The 19,043-nt window shown below is 40.0% G+C and overlaps 1 protein-coding gene across 1 annotated transcript in view; it reads right to left on the reverse strand.

The window, feature by feature from the left end:
- Nucleotides 1-19,043, reverse strand: part of DNAH6 (dynein axonemal heavy chain 6) — a 268,777-nt gene that overhangs the window by 51,234 nt on the left and 198,500 nt on the right. The window contains exons 61-62 of the mRNA XM_060116917.1: nt 7,754-7,987; nt 3,648-3,783 (exon numbers count right to left, since the gene is read on the reverse strand). Of these exons, the coding sequence (XP_059972900.1) occupies nt 3,648-3,783; nt 7,754-7,987 (370 nt within the window). The remainder of the gene's footprint in view (nt 1-3,647; nt 3,784-7,753; nt 7,988-19,043) is intronic.

Genomic DNA, 19,043 nt, shown 5'->3' on the forward strand with positions numbered 1-19,043 from the left:
TTTGTAGAGATGTGGATGGACCTAGAGACTGTCATACAGAGTGAAGTAAGTCAGAAAGAGAAGAACAAATATCGTAAATTAATGCATATATGTGGAATCTAGAAAAATGGTACAGATGAACCAGTTTTCAAGGAAGAAAAAGACACAGATGTAGAGAACAAATGTATCAACACCAAGCAATGTAGAGAACAAGTGTATCGACACCAAGCAGGGAAAGCGGGGTAGTAGTTGTGGTGGTGGGATGAATTGGGAGGTTGGGATTGACATATATACACTAATATGTATAAAATATATAACTAATACTGAACATGGAAAAAAAATAAAGAAATGTTTTAAAAAAAAGAAAAAAAAGAAAGACAACCTACTGAGTGGGAGAAAAAAAAAAAAAGAAATTCCTGCAGGTGCAGGAAGCACAGTACAGTGTAAGCCCCTCAGCAAATCAGCACAACCATCTAGTGATGAAACAGGCTGCTGCAGTCGAACATTAGGCAAAATAGTTGGCTTCCATGGTGGGCTAGAAAAACACTTTCTCTAGCTGATCTACTGGGACTCTCCTCTGAGGGCCTAACAATAGCAACCACAGAGCTGGTGACAGTTTGAAATGTAGTGACACTTAAGACCATGGCCCTGGAGCCATGGAGTATGTACCTCTGCAAGACTTCTAATTTCTGTATGAAATATACACAATTACATGGTATGAGACCACAGGGCACAGCATACCACAGTGATTTCTAGTTGAAAGTGGATGCATTATTCTGAGGACCAGGTAGTAGAACCACTTATTCCAAAAGGACTTCTTTTCTCTTCAGGTTCTCATTACTGTATAATCACCAGGGCTTTGACTAATAAGACATGATAATTTAAAATGATAACTCTCAACTAATAGAACATGAAGCACTTAGAAACCATCAAAGACACAAGATTAAGGCAATTAGGAAGCCTTTGAAGGTAAGAGTGGCATTGAAATTAATTATTAAACTTAACCTGCAAAGATCCAAATCTCAGTTTTAGAACACAAGCCATCCTATCACATATACAAACCTTCACGAGTCTGCAGGATTTCCAGAATCAACCTTGAAATTTAACAACTGAAAGCAGGACGGTTGTTTTAAATTACTAAAATTTTAGTCCCAGTTGACAGGAATAACATGGTACCTTTTGTCCAAACACGACGAGTTGTTCCCAGAATTACTTAACTTTTCAGCCTCTACCTCTACCCACTTTCTTTGCTTCTGTGTTTATGAGGATCCATCTAGCCCTTTTTGCTTCAGATCTGTCCCTAACTGTCCATCACTAGGCTTCTCCTATAAGTATTTTTCTTTTGTGTTCTATTTCTAGCTACCTTGTTTAACTGGTCCGCAATATAGAAACATAATTTTTATTTGATTTATTTATTGAGGAGTATTTTATTTTTTCTAGTCTTTATTTAGAAATCAAATGAACATATTAGGATCCCAGAAATTCTGGTCCATGTAGCTTCTAAACCACCACACTTACTGGGTATATTCAGGTAAATAAACATTCATATGAGAAGTAGAAGAATAATTACTAAAAATAGCAATAGGGCTTCCCTGGTGGCGCAGTGGTTGGGAGTCCACCTGCTGATGCAGGGGATGGGGGTTCATGCCCCGGTCCAGGAGGGTCCCGCATGCCGTGCAGTGGCTGGGCCCGTGGGCCGTGGCCGCTGGGCCTGCGCATCCGGGGCCTGTGCTCCGCGGCGGTGAGAGGCCCACATACCGCAAAAAAATAAAAAAATAAAAAAAATAAAAATAGCAATAAAACACAGAACTTCAAATCAGTACGGGGGTAAAAATAAAGAATGTGGACAATTCACTTGAAGGCAAGAAAGAAGAAATAAAAATGAAGCAAAGAAAAAGCCTGCCAAGGAAAAAGTCCCTACACAATAAGATGATAGATCTAAATCCAAATAGATCAGGATTTTTCAGCCCTGCCACTACTGTCATTTGGGGCCAAGTGGTCATTTGTTGTGGAGGGTTGTTCTGAGCATTGTAGCATGTTTAGTCATATCTCTGGTTTCTACCTACTAGATACCTGCAGCACCACCCCAGTCATGGCAACAAATAATGTCTTCAGATGTTGCTGAATGTCCCCTGGGGAACAAAATCTTCCACAGTTGAGAGCCACTGAAATAGATCAGTAACCATCCTTACAATAATTGGATTAAAACTTGCCTGTTTAAAAAGAGAGACTCTCATGGGGCTTCCATGGTGGTGCAGTGGTTAAGAATCCGTCTGCCAATGCAGCGGACACAGGTTCAAGCCCTGGTCCAGGAAGATCCCACATGACATGAGCAACTAAGTCCGTGCACCACAACTACTGAGCCCATGTGCCTAGAGCTCGTGTTCCTCAACAAGAGAAGCCACTGATATGAGAAGCCCTCGTGCTGCAAGAAAGAGTAGCCCCCGCTTGCCGCAACTGGAGAAAGCCCGTGAGCAGCAATGAAGGCCTAATGCAGCCAAAAATAAATAAATAAAATGAATTTTAAAAAGAGAGACTCTCACATTGCTCAAAACAGCAAAATCCAACTAAAGATACACCGAAAACATGACGATGACACAAAAGACTTGAAAAGGAAGAGTGGAGAAATATATAAAAGGGGAATACTAATGAAGATAATCCTGCTGTAATAATATTAACTTTAGAAAGTATATTTTAAGGCAAAAAGCACTATTCAGGGTAAAGAGGAATATTATTTAATAAAAAAGGAAAAATTTGCTAGAAAGATAATAATCCTAAACGCATTTATAATTAACAGCATCAGTTCCATAAGATATAATGGGAGAAATTCCAGAATTACAAAGAGAAATTGGCAATCATAGTGGTGAACCTTACAGATTTAGTATAAAAGACAGTAAAATAAACAACACAATTAATAGGTTTGAACTAAAGATTACATATCTTTAGTTCAAAAGATTACATATCTTTTGCATCCAAGAAAAGACACACATGGAACATTTTACATAAACTGATGTATAAATAAATTACAAAGAAGCAATTTCATGCAAACCATGAGTATAATTTCTAGAATGTAAGTAAATTATAAACAATAAAAGATAGCACCCCCAAATCGTAAATGCGTTTGAATTAACAAGTATACTTTTAGAATCAAAAGGGCTACAGAGTAAAACTTTTGGGGAAAAAATAACATAAAATATTATAATTAGAGCAGGCATAACCTCTGGGGAAGAGGAAAAGGGTCCTATGAAGGAGTATAAGGGGATTCTGTGATGCTGGTACTGGACTATTTCTTGACTTGGGTGGTGGCTCAGAAGTACAGTCGGTTTTTGATAATCAAATTGTTGATTCTGATTTGTGTAGTTTTCCATATGTATGTTATCCATCAATAAAAAGTTAAAAAAAAAGTATGGGATGCAGCTAAAGCAATACCTAGAGGTAAATGCATCTTCTTAAAATGGGTATAATAGTAAACATGAAATATTGAAAATTCATGGACCAAGCATTCAACTCAAGAAATTGGGAAAACAACTAATTCAAAATTTCTTAATAATGAAGACATTTCCTAGTGAAAAATATTGATATTGCAGAAGAGGTTAAAGGAGACCTTAAAGTTAGGATTCACAAGCTTGTTTACAACCCCATATAGCAGAGCCTTTTTGACGTATTACCTATGCGTATGGAAATAGGATGTAACACTATGTATTGTGTAAGTTCTTTAAAAACTGGAAATAATTCTTCTAAGTCACAGCATGCGAACCACATGGCAGGAAGCAGCCAGGGAAATCCAGGCTTAGGTGGGCGTTCCTATTAGAAGACAGAGAGAACAGAAAGTTGTCACAAAGACAAACACAGAATATGCTTTCACCTTGTCTTAAGAGAAAAATCAAACTCTAATAGAATGTTAAAAATAACCATTTACCCAGGACAAGTATAAGATATAGTGAGATAGAAATGATGTTGAATCAATTCTATTTGTTGGCCTTTGAACAGAAGTACAGCTGATGGGGCTTCCCTGGTGGCGCAGTGGTTGAGAGTCCGCCTGCCGATGGAGGGGACACGGGTTCGTTGCCCCGGTCCGGGAGGATCCCACATGCCACGGAGTGGCTGGGCCTGTGAGCCAGGGCCGCTGAGCCTGCGTGTCCAGAGCCTGTGCTCCGCAATGGGAGAGGCCACAACAGTGAGAGGCCCGTGTACCGCAAAAAAAAAAAAAAGAAAAAAAAAAAAAAAAGAAGTACAGCTGATGAAACTTTTCATGTTGACATATGCAGAAAGCAGTCGATCTGGTGAAGGGTTAAAATAAAATCTGTAAAGTCTACTTCTAGCCTGTCCTCCAACATGCCACACCTGTCTCTCCCCACCCCTCAAATAGTCTTATATTAATGATTTGTTCCCAGAGAACTAGTTTTTAAATCCAGTTCCCAGATGTTCTCACCTCTAGGAGCTAGGAAAATCTGAGTAGTATAGCAAAATCAGTAGCAAGACAAATGAAAATCTCATTCCAGCTGGGCTGAGTGTGTATATGTCTAATCATTTCATATATTCCCAGAAATTTCTGGGAAAAGTATTGTGCCATCTGGCAATATTCCATGAAGCCCTTGAATGTGGGTAAACAGTTTAAAAAGAGACAGAAAAACAGCTGTGATTGTGGACTGAAACTAGTTCTTTGAAAATTTCATGACTATTTGCCTGAGGTTTTATACCACATTTTAAAATGCCTTTATTGAGATACAATTCATATACCATGCAATTCACCCATTTAAAGCATACAATCCAATGTATTTTAGTAAATTCACGGTTATGTGTAGCCATGACCACAGTCAATTTTAGAACATTTCATCTCCTCAGAAAACCCCATGTATCCTTTAGCAGTTCCCCTCCCATCTGCCCATGCCTTTTAGCCCTAAGAAACTGAAACTAGTTCTTTGAAAATTTAGTACTTTGAAACTAAACTTTGAAAGTTTGGTACTGCTTTCTGTCTCTATCCACTTGCCTCTTCAGAATACTTCATAAAAATCAAATTTTATAATATGTGGTCTTTTGTGACTGATTTCTTTCACTTAGCTTAATGTTTTCAAGGTTTACTCATGTTGTGGTATGTACCAGTACTTCATTCCTCTTTGTGATTGAATGATATTCTGTTGTTATGGATATACCACATTTTGTTTACCTGCTCATCAGTTGATGGACTGGATTGCTTTAACCATTTTGGCTATTACGAATAGTGCTGCTATGAATATTCATGTCTAAGTTTTTGTATGAACCTATGCTTTCATTTCTCTTTGATATATACCCAGGAGCGGAATTGCTGGATCATATGGTAATTCTACATTTAATTGCTTGAGGAGCTGCCAGACTGTTTTCCAAAGCAGCTGCACCATTTTTCATGTTTGTTAGCAGTTTATGAGGGTTCTGATTTGTCCACATGTTCACCAACACTTGGTATTATCTGTCTTTTGATTCTAGCCATTCTAGTGGGCATCTCCTTATCATTTTGATTTGCATTTCCCTGATAAATAATGAGGTCAGACATCTTTTCATGTGCTTATGTATATATTTGGAGAAATATCTATTCAGGTCCTTTGGCTATTTCTAAGTTGGGTTGTCTTTATTATGGATTCATAAGAGTTCTTTATCTATTCTAAATACAAATCCTGTATCATCTTAATGTTTTCGAGGTTTATTCATGTTGTAGTATGTATCAGTACATCCTTGTCAAAATCAGTTGACCATAGACACATGGCTTTATTTCTGGACTTTCACATTTGATTCCATTTACCCATATGTCTGTCCTTATGCTAATATCTTGCTGTCTTGATTACTGCTGCTTTGTAGTAAGCTTTGGGATTTAGATCTCTTGTAATTCTGTATGAATTTTAGGATCAGTTTGGCAATTGCTGAAAAGAAACCAGTTAGAATTTTGATAGGGATATCACTGAATCTGTAGATCAGTGTGTGGAGTATTGCCATCCTAACAATATTAAGTCTCCAATCCATGAACATGGGATGTTTTCCTATTGATTTAAGTCCTCTGATTTCTTTCAGCCTGTTTTGTAGTTTTCAGAGTATACGTTTGAACTTCTTTTGTTAAATTTATTTCTAAGTATTTTATTATTATTGATGCCATTGTAAATGGAATTTTTAGTTTCACTTTATATTGTTCATTGCAAATGTAAAGAAATCCAAATTAATTTTGTACGTTGATCCTGTATTCTGCAACCTTGCTGAACTTGTTTATTAATTCTAATAGTTTTTTTTAAAAGTAAATTCCTTAGTGTTTTCTATGTACAAAATCATGTCATCTGCAAATAGAGATAGTTTTACTTCTTCCTTTCCAATCTGGATGCCTTTCATTTCATTTACTTGTGTATCTGTCCTGGCAAGAATTTCCAGTACAATGTTGAAAAGAAGTGATGAGAGCAAACATCCTTCTTGTTTCTGATCCTTGGTGGAATGCATCCAGGCTTTCACTATTAAGTATGATGTTAGCTGTGGGTTTTTGTATATGCTCTTTATCTGGTTGAAGAAGTTCTCTTTTATTTCATTTGTTGAGTGTTTTTATGATTATTAGTTATGTGATTCTGGAAAGGTCTTTAACCTCTCTGAGCCTCTGCTTGAGAAAACTGTAAACACAGCTGTTAACAAGAATACTGTGAAGGAAGAAGGGTGACAATGCTGGGAAGGGCTTAGCTGAGTGACTGACTAATAGTCAGTAACAGAGTAGGTGGGTAAGAGGGCAAGCTCTACAGACTTGACTGCAAGGGTTTGAATCCTCGTTCCAAACCCTAATAAGTGTATGATCATGATAAATTACTTCATCTCTTTGTGCCTAATTAACTTATTTTCAGACTAGAGATAAAATTAGGAACTCACCCAACAGGAATACTGAAATATATAAATGAGTAGATATACATAAAACACATAGCAAGCCCTCTATAAGTATTAACTGTGATTATGAAGTTAAGACAGTGTTAAGCAAGGATTAACAGACTGTGTATGTATGTGGGGTGGGTGGGGGTCAGGGAGGAAGGACCATCTGGTGTAGAGGTCTTCCTTGGGCTTGTCCTGGGAGTGCAGGGTGCTGAGAGTCAAATGAAAGCACAAAGTCCAATGTCCCAGTGATACTCTAAGGCTCAAATACTGGCAAACAGATGCAGGTGTCAGGTCTGTAGGGGCCAAGGGTAGGGCTCGAGATTGAAGACAGAGCCAAGAGTTTAGAGTTGGACTGGATGGACTTGCAGGCAAGAGTTGGGGGACTGTGCCTCAGTTCAGTGGGCCACCAGGTCTGTGGTACATGGGTGAGTTAGGCCAGTTTGAGGGGCTGGGGCAAGTTAGACAAATATTATGGTATGATGGAAGGCAACAATCAAGTTCTAGTCCTTCCCATGCTTTATAAAGAAAGATGGGTCCAGGCAAGAGAGTGTCATTGTATCACAAACAGTGTGGCCAGATCCGTGAATTACAACTTTTATTGGATTTTAACTCTTCCCATTTGTAAGATGGTCAACTTTTCAAAACATGTTCCCATCTACTAGTTCACTGGTTACTCCTGACATCTCTTTTCTACAGGTGAGGACATTGCTGCACAAAGAGGTCAAATGTTACCAACATTATATAGTGACTAAAGACAGAACTAAGTTATAGTCTGGGTCCCTGACCCCTAGTGGGCCACACAGCTGAATGTACAACCTTCAGCCACCAGAGTCACCATGGAGCATTGGTAGGTGCTTGTGCACTCTATCTAATAACATTCACTGTCTAATCTTGGTACAGATACCTTTTCCAATCCTGCAGAACCTCGGAGAAAGAAATTCCATTCAGCATCGGTTATGCTTCCTTGCTGACGCATGATCTCAACACAGAGCATAAAGCTGTAGATGAGTTTATGTTTTTCAAAAAGTCCTCTCGAGACATTGATATAAACCGTTAGGAGAGTCTGTTCTAGTAGAATTTCCATGCGCTGCTGTAGATCATCTGTCCTCACAGAGGTTTCAATTGTTGCATTGAACAACTGTGAAAGAGAACTCTATCAGTGTCTCTCACTTAATTCAATTTCATGGAGGAAAAAATATCCCTGCTCCTCACCCTGACTCCCCCAAATTCAGTGAGTAAATAGCAGCACAGGTGATGAATACTGTACCATGAAAAAGTCCAGAATTCATCCATATTGACACATTTATATGTAATATTTATTCTGTGCACTCCTCTTTCTCTCCCCGTTTTCCAGAAATGGAGCAGTGCCAAATTCTTGACTATTGAAAAGGCATAATATTGACTTTGGACAGAAAATGGAAAATAAAGGTGAGCTGGCAAAACGGGTTTCTCATATTCTCAACTCATATTTGATAATCACTTTGGATGAGAGGTGTAAGGGCTAGGTAAGGTCATGCCCTCTTCTTGGCATTTTCCTAAGATAATTCTTAGGCTGTGGGAAGAACGTGTGAGAATTCTCTTTGAAATTTAAGAGGAACCAGTTTTAAAGAAGACTTCCACCCTGCTTCCCACCTGGAAATTTTGGGAACAGGCCTCCTTCCCAAAATGTGCCTCACATTACAAGGATATCAGGAAGGCAGCAGAGATGGTGGCATGGAAGGCTCAGGTGTGAGGGACGGAGGCAGCCCCACCCATTTCCCGCCACTTCCAAGTAGCACAAGGGCAGGGGGAGGGGAGATCCAGAAATTCCCAAAGGTCTTGAGCTGTGTGACAAACCTGAGCAGAGCCTGAACTCAGGGGCTTGCCTGCAAGTCATGGCCAAGGGGATCTTGCAGCAGAGACTGGGGTCTCATGAGGGATGAGAGGACCATCCCTATGGCTTCGGCCTTGAGGATCCACAGCACAAGGGGCAAAGGTGCCAGGTGAGGCAGGGCTGCCCAGTTCCTTGGTCACCTTGAGAGGGATTGAGATGCATTGCTCATGGGGAGATCAGACAGATTGAAGCAGATTGGACGCTGGAGACCAATTGAGGGCCAAGGCAGGTCAAGGTCAAGAAGTGTGCTTCACAAGCCCCTAACAATGCTACACTGTCCTTGTGCAGGCCTCCTTGTACCACCCCCAACTCATTCTGCTAACAGGATGGAGCACAAGGGGAAAAGATCTGACTGTCTCCTCACCAAAAGATAGGCCTCCATTCCCTAAAATTAAAAGGGCTTGGAGGAAGCATTCACTTATTCTAGAGAACTGGGAAAGCCTTGTTAATTCTCTGGAAAGTTTGGTCAACAAAGAGTAATGGAGTTGTTACTTTAATACACTTAGAAGCAAAGAGTTTTCTTTAAGAACCTGACAAGAGGCAGAGAGTTTAAAGTCCAGTGAAGACCTGGTAAGTTCAGTGCCAAAATAAAATATGGTGAATCTTGACAGGCTCTAAATAACTTTAGTGTGAAATGGAATTATGTATGGGTTTGGTAGAGGATGTCCTGGCCAGGGCTGTCACCTACAATTGTGTTTTGGGTTTCTAGTTTCCCTTCCAAATAGCAAAACTCCAGTGTTTTGATGATTCATCCTATAACCCTTTTTCTGTTGGCTCAAGATATTTTCAGGGCATCTTCATTTTTAATTCTTCAAGATTTTAAAACCTTGAAAAGCATGAATTCCAAAACACCTAGGATGAGAAAAGTGTTATCAAAGTCATTTAGCTAGAATTAAAGGATTTACTAATCTTTACCTTGCTTGTTTTAATACCTACCAACTAAAGGAAGAGGCGTGAGAATGGCAACCCCTGCCTTTAGGACCTGAGCTGTGACCTGAGTAGAAATGGCTTCTAAAGGCTGCCACAGCGGATGCACTTCTTATTGGAAGAGAGACCAGGTGTGTCTACACAACATGCCTCTCATTTCTCTCAATTCTTCATTTCCATTCTCTCCTGCAGCTCCTATTTCTGCCGGCCCCCTGACCATACTGAGGCCACCAAACAAGACATCTAGATGAAAAACCAAGCTTGGTCTAGTATATAAAAATTGTTTGAATATTTCAACAGCCTTTTTTAATGGAGGGATGCAAACAGCCTCTTCACTCATGAGACACCCATGATGCGTCATATGGTGCTAAGCGCCACGAGGGGAAGCAGGGTTGGGTGAGGCTTCCTTCCTGCCTTCTGGGAGGTCAGACTTCAGCAGGAGAGAAGAGCCCACTGCCCCAGGCGGAGTGGTGGAAGTTCCACATGAGGCATTCACATGTGTTGGAGAAAGACTGCTGCAAATTGTTTGCTACCCCTTCCATGGAGAAGTGGAGTCTAAATCCCCTCCTCTCGAATCTGGGCTAGCTTTAGTGACTCCATTGACCAAGAGACTAGAGCACAAGTGATGCTCTGTGACATCCAAAGCTAGGTCAGAAGAGGCCTTGTAGCTTCCACCTTGGCTTCTTAGAACATTTGCTTTTGGGAGCTGCCCTCTTGGGGCAGCCCTGTTGTGAGCACCCAAGCCACATGGAGAGGTGACTGTAGGAGTTGACATCCCAGCCACGTAAGTGACCATTTTGGACATCCAGCCCCAGAAGACTGCAGACTCATCCATAGGCTTCACTCAATGAGAAGGTGGCACTTAATCTGGGAGGGAGGGCATTCTAAACAGAGAGGGTCATAAACACAGAAGCATCTGGGGAGTCCAGGGAATGTGAAAGGATCCATTTGGCTGCTGGCAGAGGACTAGTGGGAAATGTGGCTCTAGAGACAAAACAGGGACAGGTTGGATGTGGCTTTGGAACCTGAACTATGTTTGATGGGCAATGTCTGTGAAAATCTATTTTGGATCCCCAGAGTACAGAGCAGTGTTTTAAAAACATGAGGCATGGGCTGGCCTGGCCTCCGGAGTGAGAGCCAGCACTGACTACAGGTATAAGGGCATGTAGCAGGAAGTAAAGATGTGTGGCAGGGAAAGAGGATCTATTTACAATTATTACTGTTTTCTACAGTGAGTGGTGTGTATGGAGAGGCCTTTGAGTTGTATTATGGGTGTGAGCACATAATGATTAAAGAAGCCAGAGTGAGCTAAACTGCTCTGCACAGAAAAGGGAACAATACAGACAAGAGGGGAATGGGAGCTGGTAGATGGGAAACAGCCAGAGAGGCCGTGTGGGGGATGGGCTGAGAGAAACTCCGGAGGTGAACAGAGGGGACCCCTGTGGATGCTTGATACATTTTGCCGTGTGATGAGTGATGCAAACTCTCTGTCTCCCCTGGAAATCTTTGGGTAAACAGACATGGCTTGCCAAAGTTTTGTGACATTGAATTTGCTTTTGGGAGATACTAGAATGCTGCCTAAAAGAGGGTGAGAGTGGGGAGAACTTCAAGATGGTGCAGGAGTAAGACGTGGCGATCACCTTCCTCCCCACAAATACATCAGAAATACATCTACGTGTGGAACGTCTCCTACAGATCACCTACTGAACGCTGGCAGAAGACCTCAGACTTCCCAAAAGGTGAGAAACTCACCACGTACCTGGGTAGGACAAAAGAAAAAAGAAAAAACAGAGACAAAAGAATAGGGACAGGACCCGCACCTCGGGAGGGAGCCATGAAGGAGGAAAGGTTTCCACACACTAGGAAGACCCTTCACTGGCGGAGACGGGGAGCGTGCAGGGGTGAAGATTCGGAGCCACGGAGGAGAGCACAGCAACAGTGGTGCCGAGGGCAAAGCGGAGAATATTCCTGCACAGAGGATCGGTGCCAACCAGCACTCACCAGCCTGAGAGGCTTGTCTGCTCACCCACTGGGATGGGTGGGGGCTGGGAGCTGAGGCTCCGGCTTCGAAATTCAGATCCCAGGGAGAGGACTGGGGTTGGCTGCGTGAACACAGCCTGAAGGGAGCTAGGGCACCACAGCTAGCCAGGGGGGAGTCCGGGAAAAAGCCTGGACCTACCTAAGAGGCAAAAGACCATTGTTTATGGGTGTGCGAGGAGAGGGGATTTGGAGCACTGCCTAAATGAGCTCCAGAGACGGGCGCAAGCTGCGGCTATCAGCGCGGACTCTAGAGACAGGCATGAAACACTAAGGCTGCTGCTGCAGCAACCAAGAAGCCTGTGTGCAAGCACAGGTCACTATCCACACCTACCCTCCTGGGAGCCTGTGCAGCCCGCCACTGCCAGGGTCCCGTGATGCAGGGACAAATCCCCCAGGCGAACACATGTCATGCCTCAGGCTGTTGTAACATCATGCCGGCTGCTGCCACCACAGGCTCGCCCCGCATCCCATATCCCTCCCTCCCCCCAGCCTGAGTAAGCCAGAGCCCCCTAATCAGCTGCTCCTTTAACCCCATCCTGTCTGGGCAGGGAACAGACGCCCTCAGGCGACCTACAAGCAGAGGCAGGGCCAAATCCAAAGCTGAACCCCAGGAGCTGTGCGAACAAAGAAGAGAAAGGGAAATCTCTCCTAGCAGCCTCAGGAGCCACGGATTAAATCTCCACAATCAACTTGATGTACCCTGCATCTGTAGAACACCTGAATAGACAATGAATCATCCCAAATTGAGGTGGTGGAATTGGGGAGCAACTGTAGACTTGGGGTTTTCTTTCTGCATCTAATTTCTTTCTGGTTTTATGCTTATTTTAGTTTAGTATTTAGAGTTTATTATCATTGGTAGGTTTGTTTACTGATTTGGTTGCTCTCTTCCTTTTTTAAATATAAATATATATATATTTTTTCCTTTTTCTCTTTTTGTGAGTGTGTATGTGTATGCTTCTTTGTGTGTTTTGTCTGTTTAGCTTTGCTTTTACCATTTGTCCTAGGGTTCTGTCTGTCCATTTTGTTTTTTAGTATAGTTTTTAGCACTTGTTATCATTGGTGGATTCGTTTTTTTGGTTTGGTTGCTGTCTTCTTTTGTTCTTTTTCTTTTTTTATTACTTTAAAAATTTTTTTATTTTTAATAACTTTTTAAATTTTTATTTTTTATATTAATAACTTTATTTTATTTTATTTTTTCTTTCTTTTTGTCTCCCATTTCTTCTGAGCTGTGTGGCTGACAGGGTCTTGGTGCTCAAGAGACCTCTCGGTTCCACATAATATCTCAAAATAGTTCCACAAAATAGTCCTCCCAGAGATCACCATCTCAAGGCTAAGACCCAGCTCCACTCAACGACCAGCAAGGTACAGTGCAGGAAACCCTATGCCAAACAACTAGCAAGACAGGAACAAAACCCCACCCATTAGCAAAGAGGCTGCCTAAAATCATAATAAGGTCACAGATACCCTAAAAGACACAACCAGATGTGGTTCTGCCCACCACAAAGACAAGATTAAGCCTCATCCACCAGAACACAGGCACCAATACCCTCCACCAGGAAGCCTACACAACCCACTGAACCAACATTAGCCACTGGGGGCAGACACCATAAACAATGGGAACTATGAACATGCAGCCTGCGAAAAGGAGACCCCCCCAAACACAATAAGTTAAGTAAAATCGGAATTTACAGAAACACACAGCAGATGAAGGAGCAAGGTAAAAACCCACCAGACCAAACAAATGAAGAGGAAAGAGGCAGTCTACCTGAAAAAGAATTCAGGGTAATAATGATAGTAAAGATGATCCAAAATCTTGGAAATAGAATGGAGAAAATACAAGAAACATTTAACAAGGACCTAGAAGAACTAAAGAGTAAGCAAAGAATGATGAACCACACAAAAAATGAAATTAAAAATTCTCTAGAAGGAATCAATAGCAGAATAACTAAGGCAGAAGAACGGATAAATGACCTGGAAGATAAAATAGTGGAAATAACTACCACAGAGCAGAATAAAGAAAAAAGAATGAAAAGAATTGAGGACAGTCTTTGAGACCTTTGGGACAACATTAGACACAGAAACATTGGAATTATAGGGTTCTCAGAAGAAGAAGAGAAAAAGGGACTGAGAAAATATCTAAAGAGACTATAGTTGAAGACTTCCCTAATATGGGAAAGGAAATAGTCAACCAAGTCCACAAAGCACAGAGAGTTCCATACAGGATAAATCCAAGGAGAAACATGCCAAGACACATATTAATCAAACTATCAAAAATTAAATATGAAGAAAAAATATTAAAAGCAGCAAGGGAAAAACAACAAATAGCATACAAGGTTATTAACAGCTGATCTTTCAGCAGAAAGTCTGCAAGTCAGAAGGGAGTGGCAGGACATATTTAAAATGATGAAAGGGAAAAACCTACAACAAAGATTACTCTACCCAGCAAGGATCTCATTCAGATTTGATGGAGAAATTAAAACCTTTATAGACAAGCAAAAGGTAAGACAATTCAGCACCACCAAACCAGCTTTACAACAAATGCTAAAGGAAATTATCTAGGCAGGAAACACAAGAGAAGGAAAAGACCTACAATAACAAACCCAGAACAATTATAAAATGGTAATAGGAACATACATATCAATAATTACCTTAAATGTAAATGGATTAAATGCTCCAGCCAAAAGACATAGACTGGCTAAATGGATACAAAAACAAGACCTGTATATATACTGTCTACAAGAGGCCCACTTCAGACCCAGGGACACATACAGACTGAAAGTGAGGGGATGGAAAAAGATATTCCATGCAAAGGGAACTCAAAAGAAAGCTGGAGTAGCAATTCTCATATCAGGCAAAATAGACTTTAAAATACAGACTATTAAAAGAGACAGAGAAGGACACTACATAATGATCAAGGGATCGATCCAAGAAGAATACATAACAATTGTAAATATTTATGCACCCAACATAGGAGCACCTCAATACATAAGGCAAATGTTAACAGCCATAAAAGGGGAAATCGACAGGAACACAATCATAGTAGGGGACTTTAACATCCCACTTTCACCAACGGACAAATCATCCAAAATGAGAATAAAGAAGGAAACACAAGCTTTAAATGATACGTTGAACAAGATGGACTTAATTGATATTTATAGGACATTCCATCCAAAAACAACAGAATACACTTTCTTCTCAAGTGCTCATGGAACATTCTCCAGGATAGATCATATCTTGGGTCACAAATCAAGCCTTAGTAAATTTAACAAAATTGAAATAGTATCAAGTACCTTGTTTGACAACAATGCTATGAGACTAGATATCAATTACAGGAAAAAATCTGTAAAGAATACAACACATGGAAGCGAAAAAATACACTACTTAATAACCAAGAGGTCACTGAAGAAATCAAAGAGGAAATAAAAAATACCTAAAAACAAATGACAATGAAAACACGATGACCCAAAACCTATGGGATGCAGCAAAAGCAGTATTAAGAGGGAAGTTTATAGCAACACAAGCCTAGCTCAAGAAAAAAGAAACATCTCAAATAAACAACCTAACCTTACACCTAAAGCAATTAGAGAAAGAGGAACAAAAAACCCCCCAAAGTTAGCAGAAGGAAAGAAACCATAAAGATCAGATCAGAAATAAAAGAAAAAGAAATGAGGGAAACAATAGCAAAGATCAATAAAATTAAAAGCTGGTTCTTTGAGAAGATAAACAAACTTGATAAACCATTAACCAGACTCATCAAGAAAAAAAGGGAGAAGACTCAAAGCAACAGAATTAGAAATGAAAAAGGAGAAGTAACAACTGACACTGCACAAATACAAAGGATCATGAGAGATTACTACAAGCAACTATATGCCATAAAATGGACAAACTGGAAGAAATGGACAAATTCTTAGAAAAGCACAACCTTCTGAGACTGAACCAGGAAGAAATAGAAAATATAAACAAACCAATCACAAGCACTGAAATTGACATTGTGATTAAAAATCTTCCAACAAGCTAAAGCCCAGGACCAGATGGCTTCACAGGCGAATTATATCAAACATTTAGAGAAAAGGTAACACCTATCCTTCTCAAACCCTTTCAAAATATAGCAGAGGGAGGAACACTCCCAAACTCATTCTACAAGGCCACCATCACCCTGATACTAAACCCAGACAAAGATGTCACAAAGAAAGAAAACTACAGGCCAATATCACTGATGAACATAGATGCAAAAATCCTCAACAAAATACTAGCAAACAGAATCCAACAGCACATTAAAAGGATCATAAACCTTGATCAAGTGGGGTTTATCCCAGGAGTGCAAGGATTTTTCAATATACACAAATCAATCAGTGTGATACACCATATTAACAAATTGAAGGAGAAAAACCATATGATCATCTCAATAGATGCAGAAGAAGCTTTCGACAAAATTCGGCACCAATTTATGATAAAAACCCTCCAGAAAGTAGGCATAGAAGGAACTTACATCAACATAATAAAGGCCATATGTGACAAACCCACAGCCAACATCATTCTCAATGTGAAGAACTGAAACGATTTCTTCTAAGATCAGGAACAAGACAAGGTTGTACACTCTCACCACTATTATTCAACACAGTTTTGGAAATTTTAGCCACGGAAATCAGAGAAGAAAAAGAAATAAAAGGAATCCAAACTGGAAAAGAAGAAGTAAAGCTGTCACTGTTTGCAGATGACATGATACTATACATAGAGAATCCTAAAGATGCCACCAGAAAACTACTAGAGCTAATCAATGCATTTGGAAAAGTAGCAGGATACAAAATTAATGCACAGAAATCCCTTGCATTCCTATACACTAATGATGAAAAATCTGAAAGAGAAATTAAGGAAATACTCCCATTTACCATTGCAACAAAAAGAATAAAATATCTAGGAATAAACCTACCTAAGGAGACAAAAGACCTGTATGCAGAAAACTATAAGACAATGATGAAAGAAATTCAAGATGATACCAAAGATGGAGAGATATACCATGTTCTTGGATTGTAAGAATCAACATTGTGAAAATGACTATACTACCAAAAGCAACCTACAGATTCAATGCAATCCCCATCAAACTACCACTGGCATTTTTCACAGAAGTAGAACAAAAAATTTCACAATTTGTATGGAAACACAAAAGACCCCAAATAGCCAAAGCAATCTTGAGAAAGAAAAATGGAGCTGGAGGAATCAGGCTCCTGGACTTCAGACTATACTACAAAGTTACAGTAATCAAGACAGTATGGTACTGGCACAAAAACAGAAATATAGATCAATGGAAAAGGATAGAAAGCCCAGAGATAAACCCACACACATATGGTCACCTTATTTTTGATAAAGGAGGTAAAAATATACAATGGAGAAAAGACAGTTTCTTCAGTAAGTGGTGCTAGGAGAACTGGGTAGCTACATGTAAAAGAATGAAATTAGAACACTCCCTAACACCATGCACAAAAATAAACTCAAAATGGATTAAGGACCTAAATGTAAAGTCAGACACTATTAACGTCTTAGAGGAAAACATAGGAAGAACACTCTGACATAAACCACAGGAAGATCCTTTTTGACCCACCTCCTAGAGAAATGGAAATAAAAACAAAAATAAACATATGGGACCTAATGAAACTTAAAAGCTTTTGCACAGGAAAGGAAACCATAAACAAGACGAAAAGACAACCCTCAGAATGGGAGAAAATATTTGCAAACGAATCAACAGACAAAGGATTAATCTCCAAAATTTATAAGCAGTGCATGCAGCTCAATATGATTAAACCAAACAACCCAATCCAAAAATGGGCAGAAGACCTAAATAGACATTTCTCCAAAGAAGATATACAGGTTGCCAACAAACACATGAATGGATGCTCAACATCATTATTCATTAGAGAAATGCAAATCAAAACTACAGTGAGTTGTCACCTCACACTAGTCAGAATGGCCATCATCAAAAAATCTACAAACAATAAATTCTGGAGAGGGTGTGGAGAAAAGGGAACCCTCTTGCACTGTTGGTGGGAATGTAAATTGATACAGCCACTATGGAGAACAGTATGGATGTTCCTTAAAAAACTAAAAATAGAACTACCATACGACCCAGCAATGCCACTACTGGGCATATACCCTGAGAGAACCATAATTCAAAAAGAGTCATGTACCACAATGTTCATTGCAGCTCTATTTACAATAGCCAGGACATGGAAGCAACCTAAGTGTCCAGTGACAGATGAATGGATAAAGAAGATGTGGCACATATATACAATGGAATATTACTCAGCCATAAAAAGAAGCGAAATTGAGTTATTTATAGTGAGGTAGATGGACATAGAGTCTGTCACACAGAGTGAAGTAAGTCAGAAAGAGAAAAACAAATACCATATGCTAACACATATATATAGAATCTAAAAGTAAAATAAAATAAAATAAAAAAATAAAAAGGTTCTGAGGCACATAGGGGCAGGACAGGAATAAAGGCGCAGATGTAGAGAATGGACTTGAGAACATGGGGAAGGGCAAGTGTAAGCTGAGACGAAGTCAGAGAGTGGCATGGACATATATACACTACCAAGCGTAAAATAGATAGCTAATGGGAAGCAGCCGCATAGCACAGGGAGATTAGCTCAGTGCTTTGTGTTCACCTAGAGGGGTGGGATAGGGAGGGTGGGAGGGAGACACAAGAGGGAGGAGATATGGGGATATATGTATATGTATAGCTAATTCACTTTGATATAAAGCAGAAACTAACACACCATTGTAAAGCAATTATATTTCAATAAAGATGTTAAAAAAAAGGGATATGGAAAAAAAATTAAAAAAGGATGAGAATTGAAGATATGCTACTCACGGGAGATCAGAGAAAATTCAACTGTGAATAGGATACCAAGTGGAGAAACCATAAATAAACAAAGGAATTCTCCCAGTTACATGGTGAAAGTAGGAAAGGAACACAGGAAAGGGGACAAGGCAAGTAAAACCCCTGTAAATAAAACCCAGGGGTTGGGAGGAGAACCAGTTTTATAACAAATTCTGGGGAAAAAAAAGATACAGAAACCAATATGCTTAAGGTCAGAGCTATCTGAGACTTGGGATGCAACACAGAAAACTCTAACAGTGGAAAGGAAGCTGTATTACTGGAGAGAAAGTATAGAGAAATAGAATGGAGTTGGGACTCTTTAAAGAAAAGAAAAGCAGGTAAGAAGGAAAACAAGCAAGCTGTTAGTTGAGAAGCCAAGAGAAAAAATGAAACTTGCAAAGGAACTTTCTTTTCATCCTATGTGGATTATTCTGTGCATACCAGGCACCTGAGTCTTTAAGGGTTGTGCTTAAACCA

This window comes from Mesoplodon densirostris, chromosome 14, assembly GCF_025265405.1.
Source record: "Mesoplodon densirostris isolate mMesDen1 chromosome 14, mMesDen1 primary haplotype, whole genome shotgun sequence".
NCBI lineage: Eukaryota > Metazoa > Chordata > Mammalia > Artiodactyla > Ziphiidae > Mesoplodon > Mesoplodon densirostris.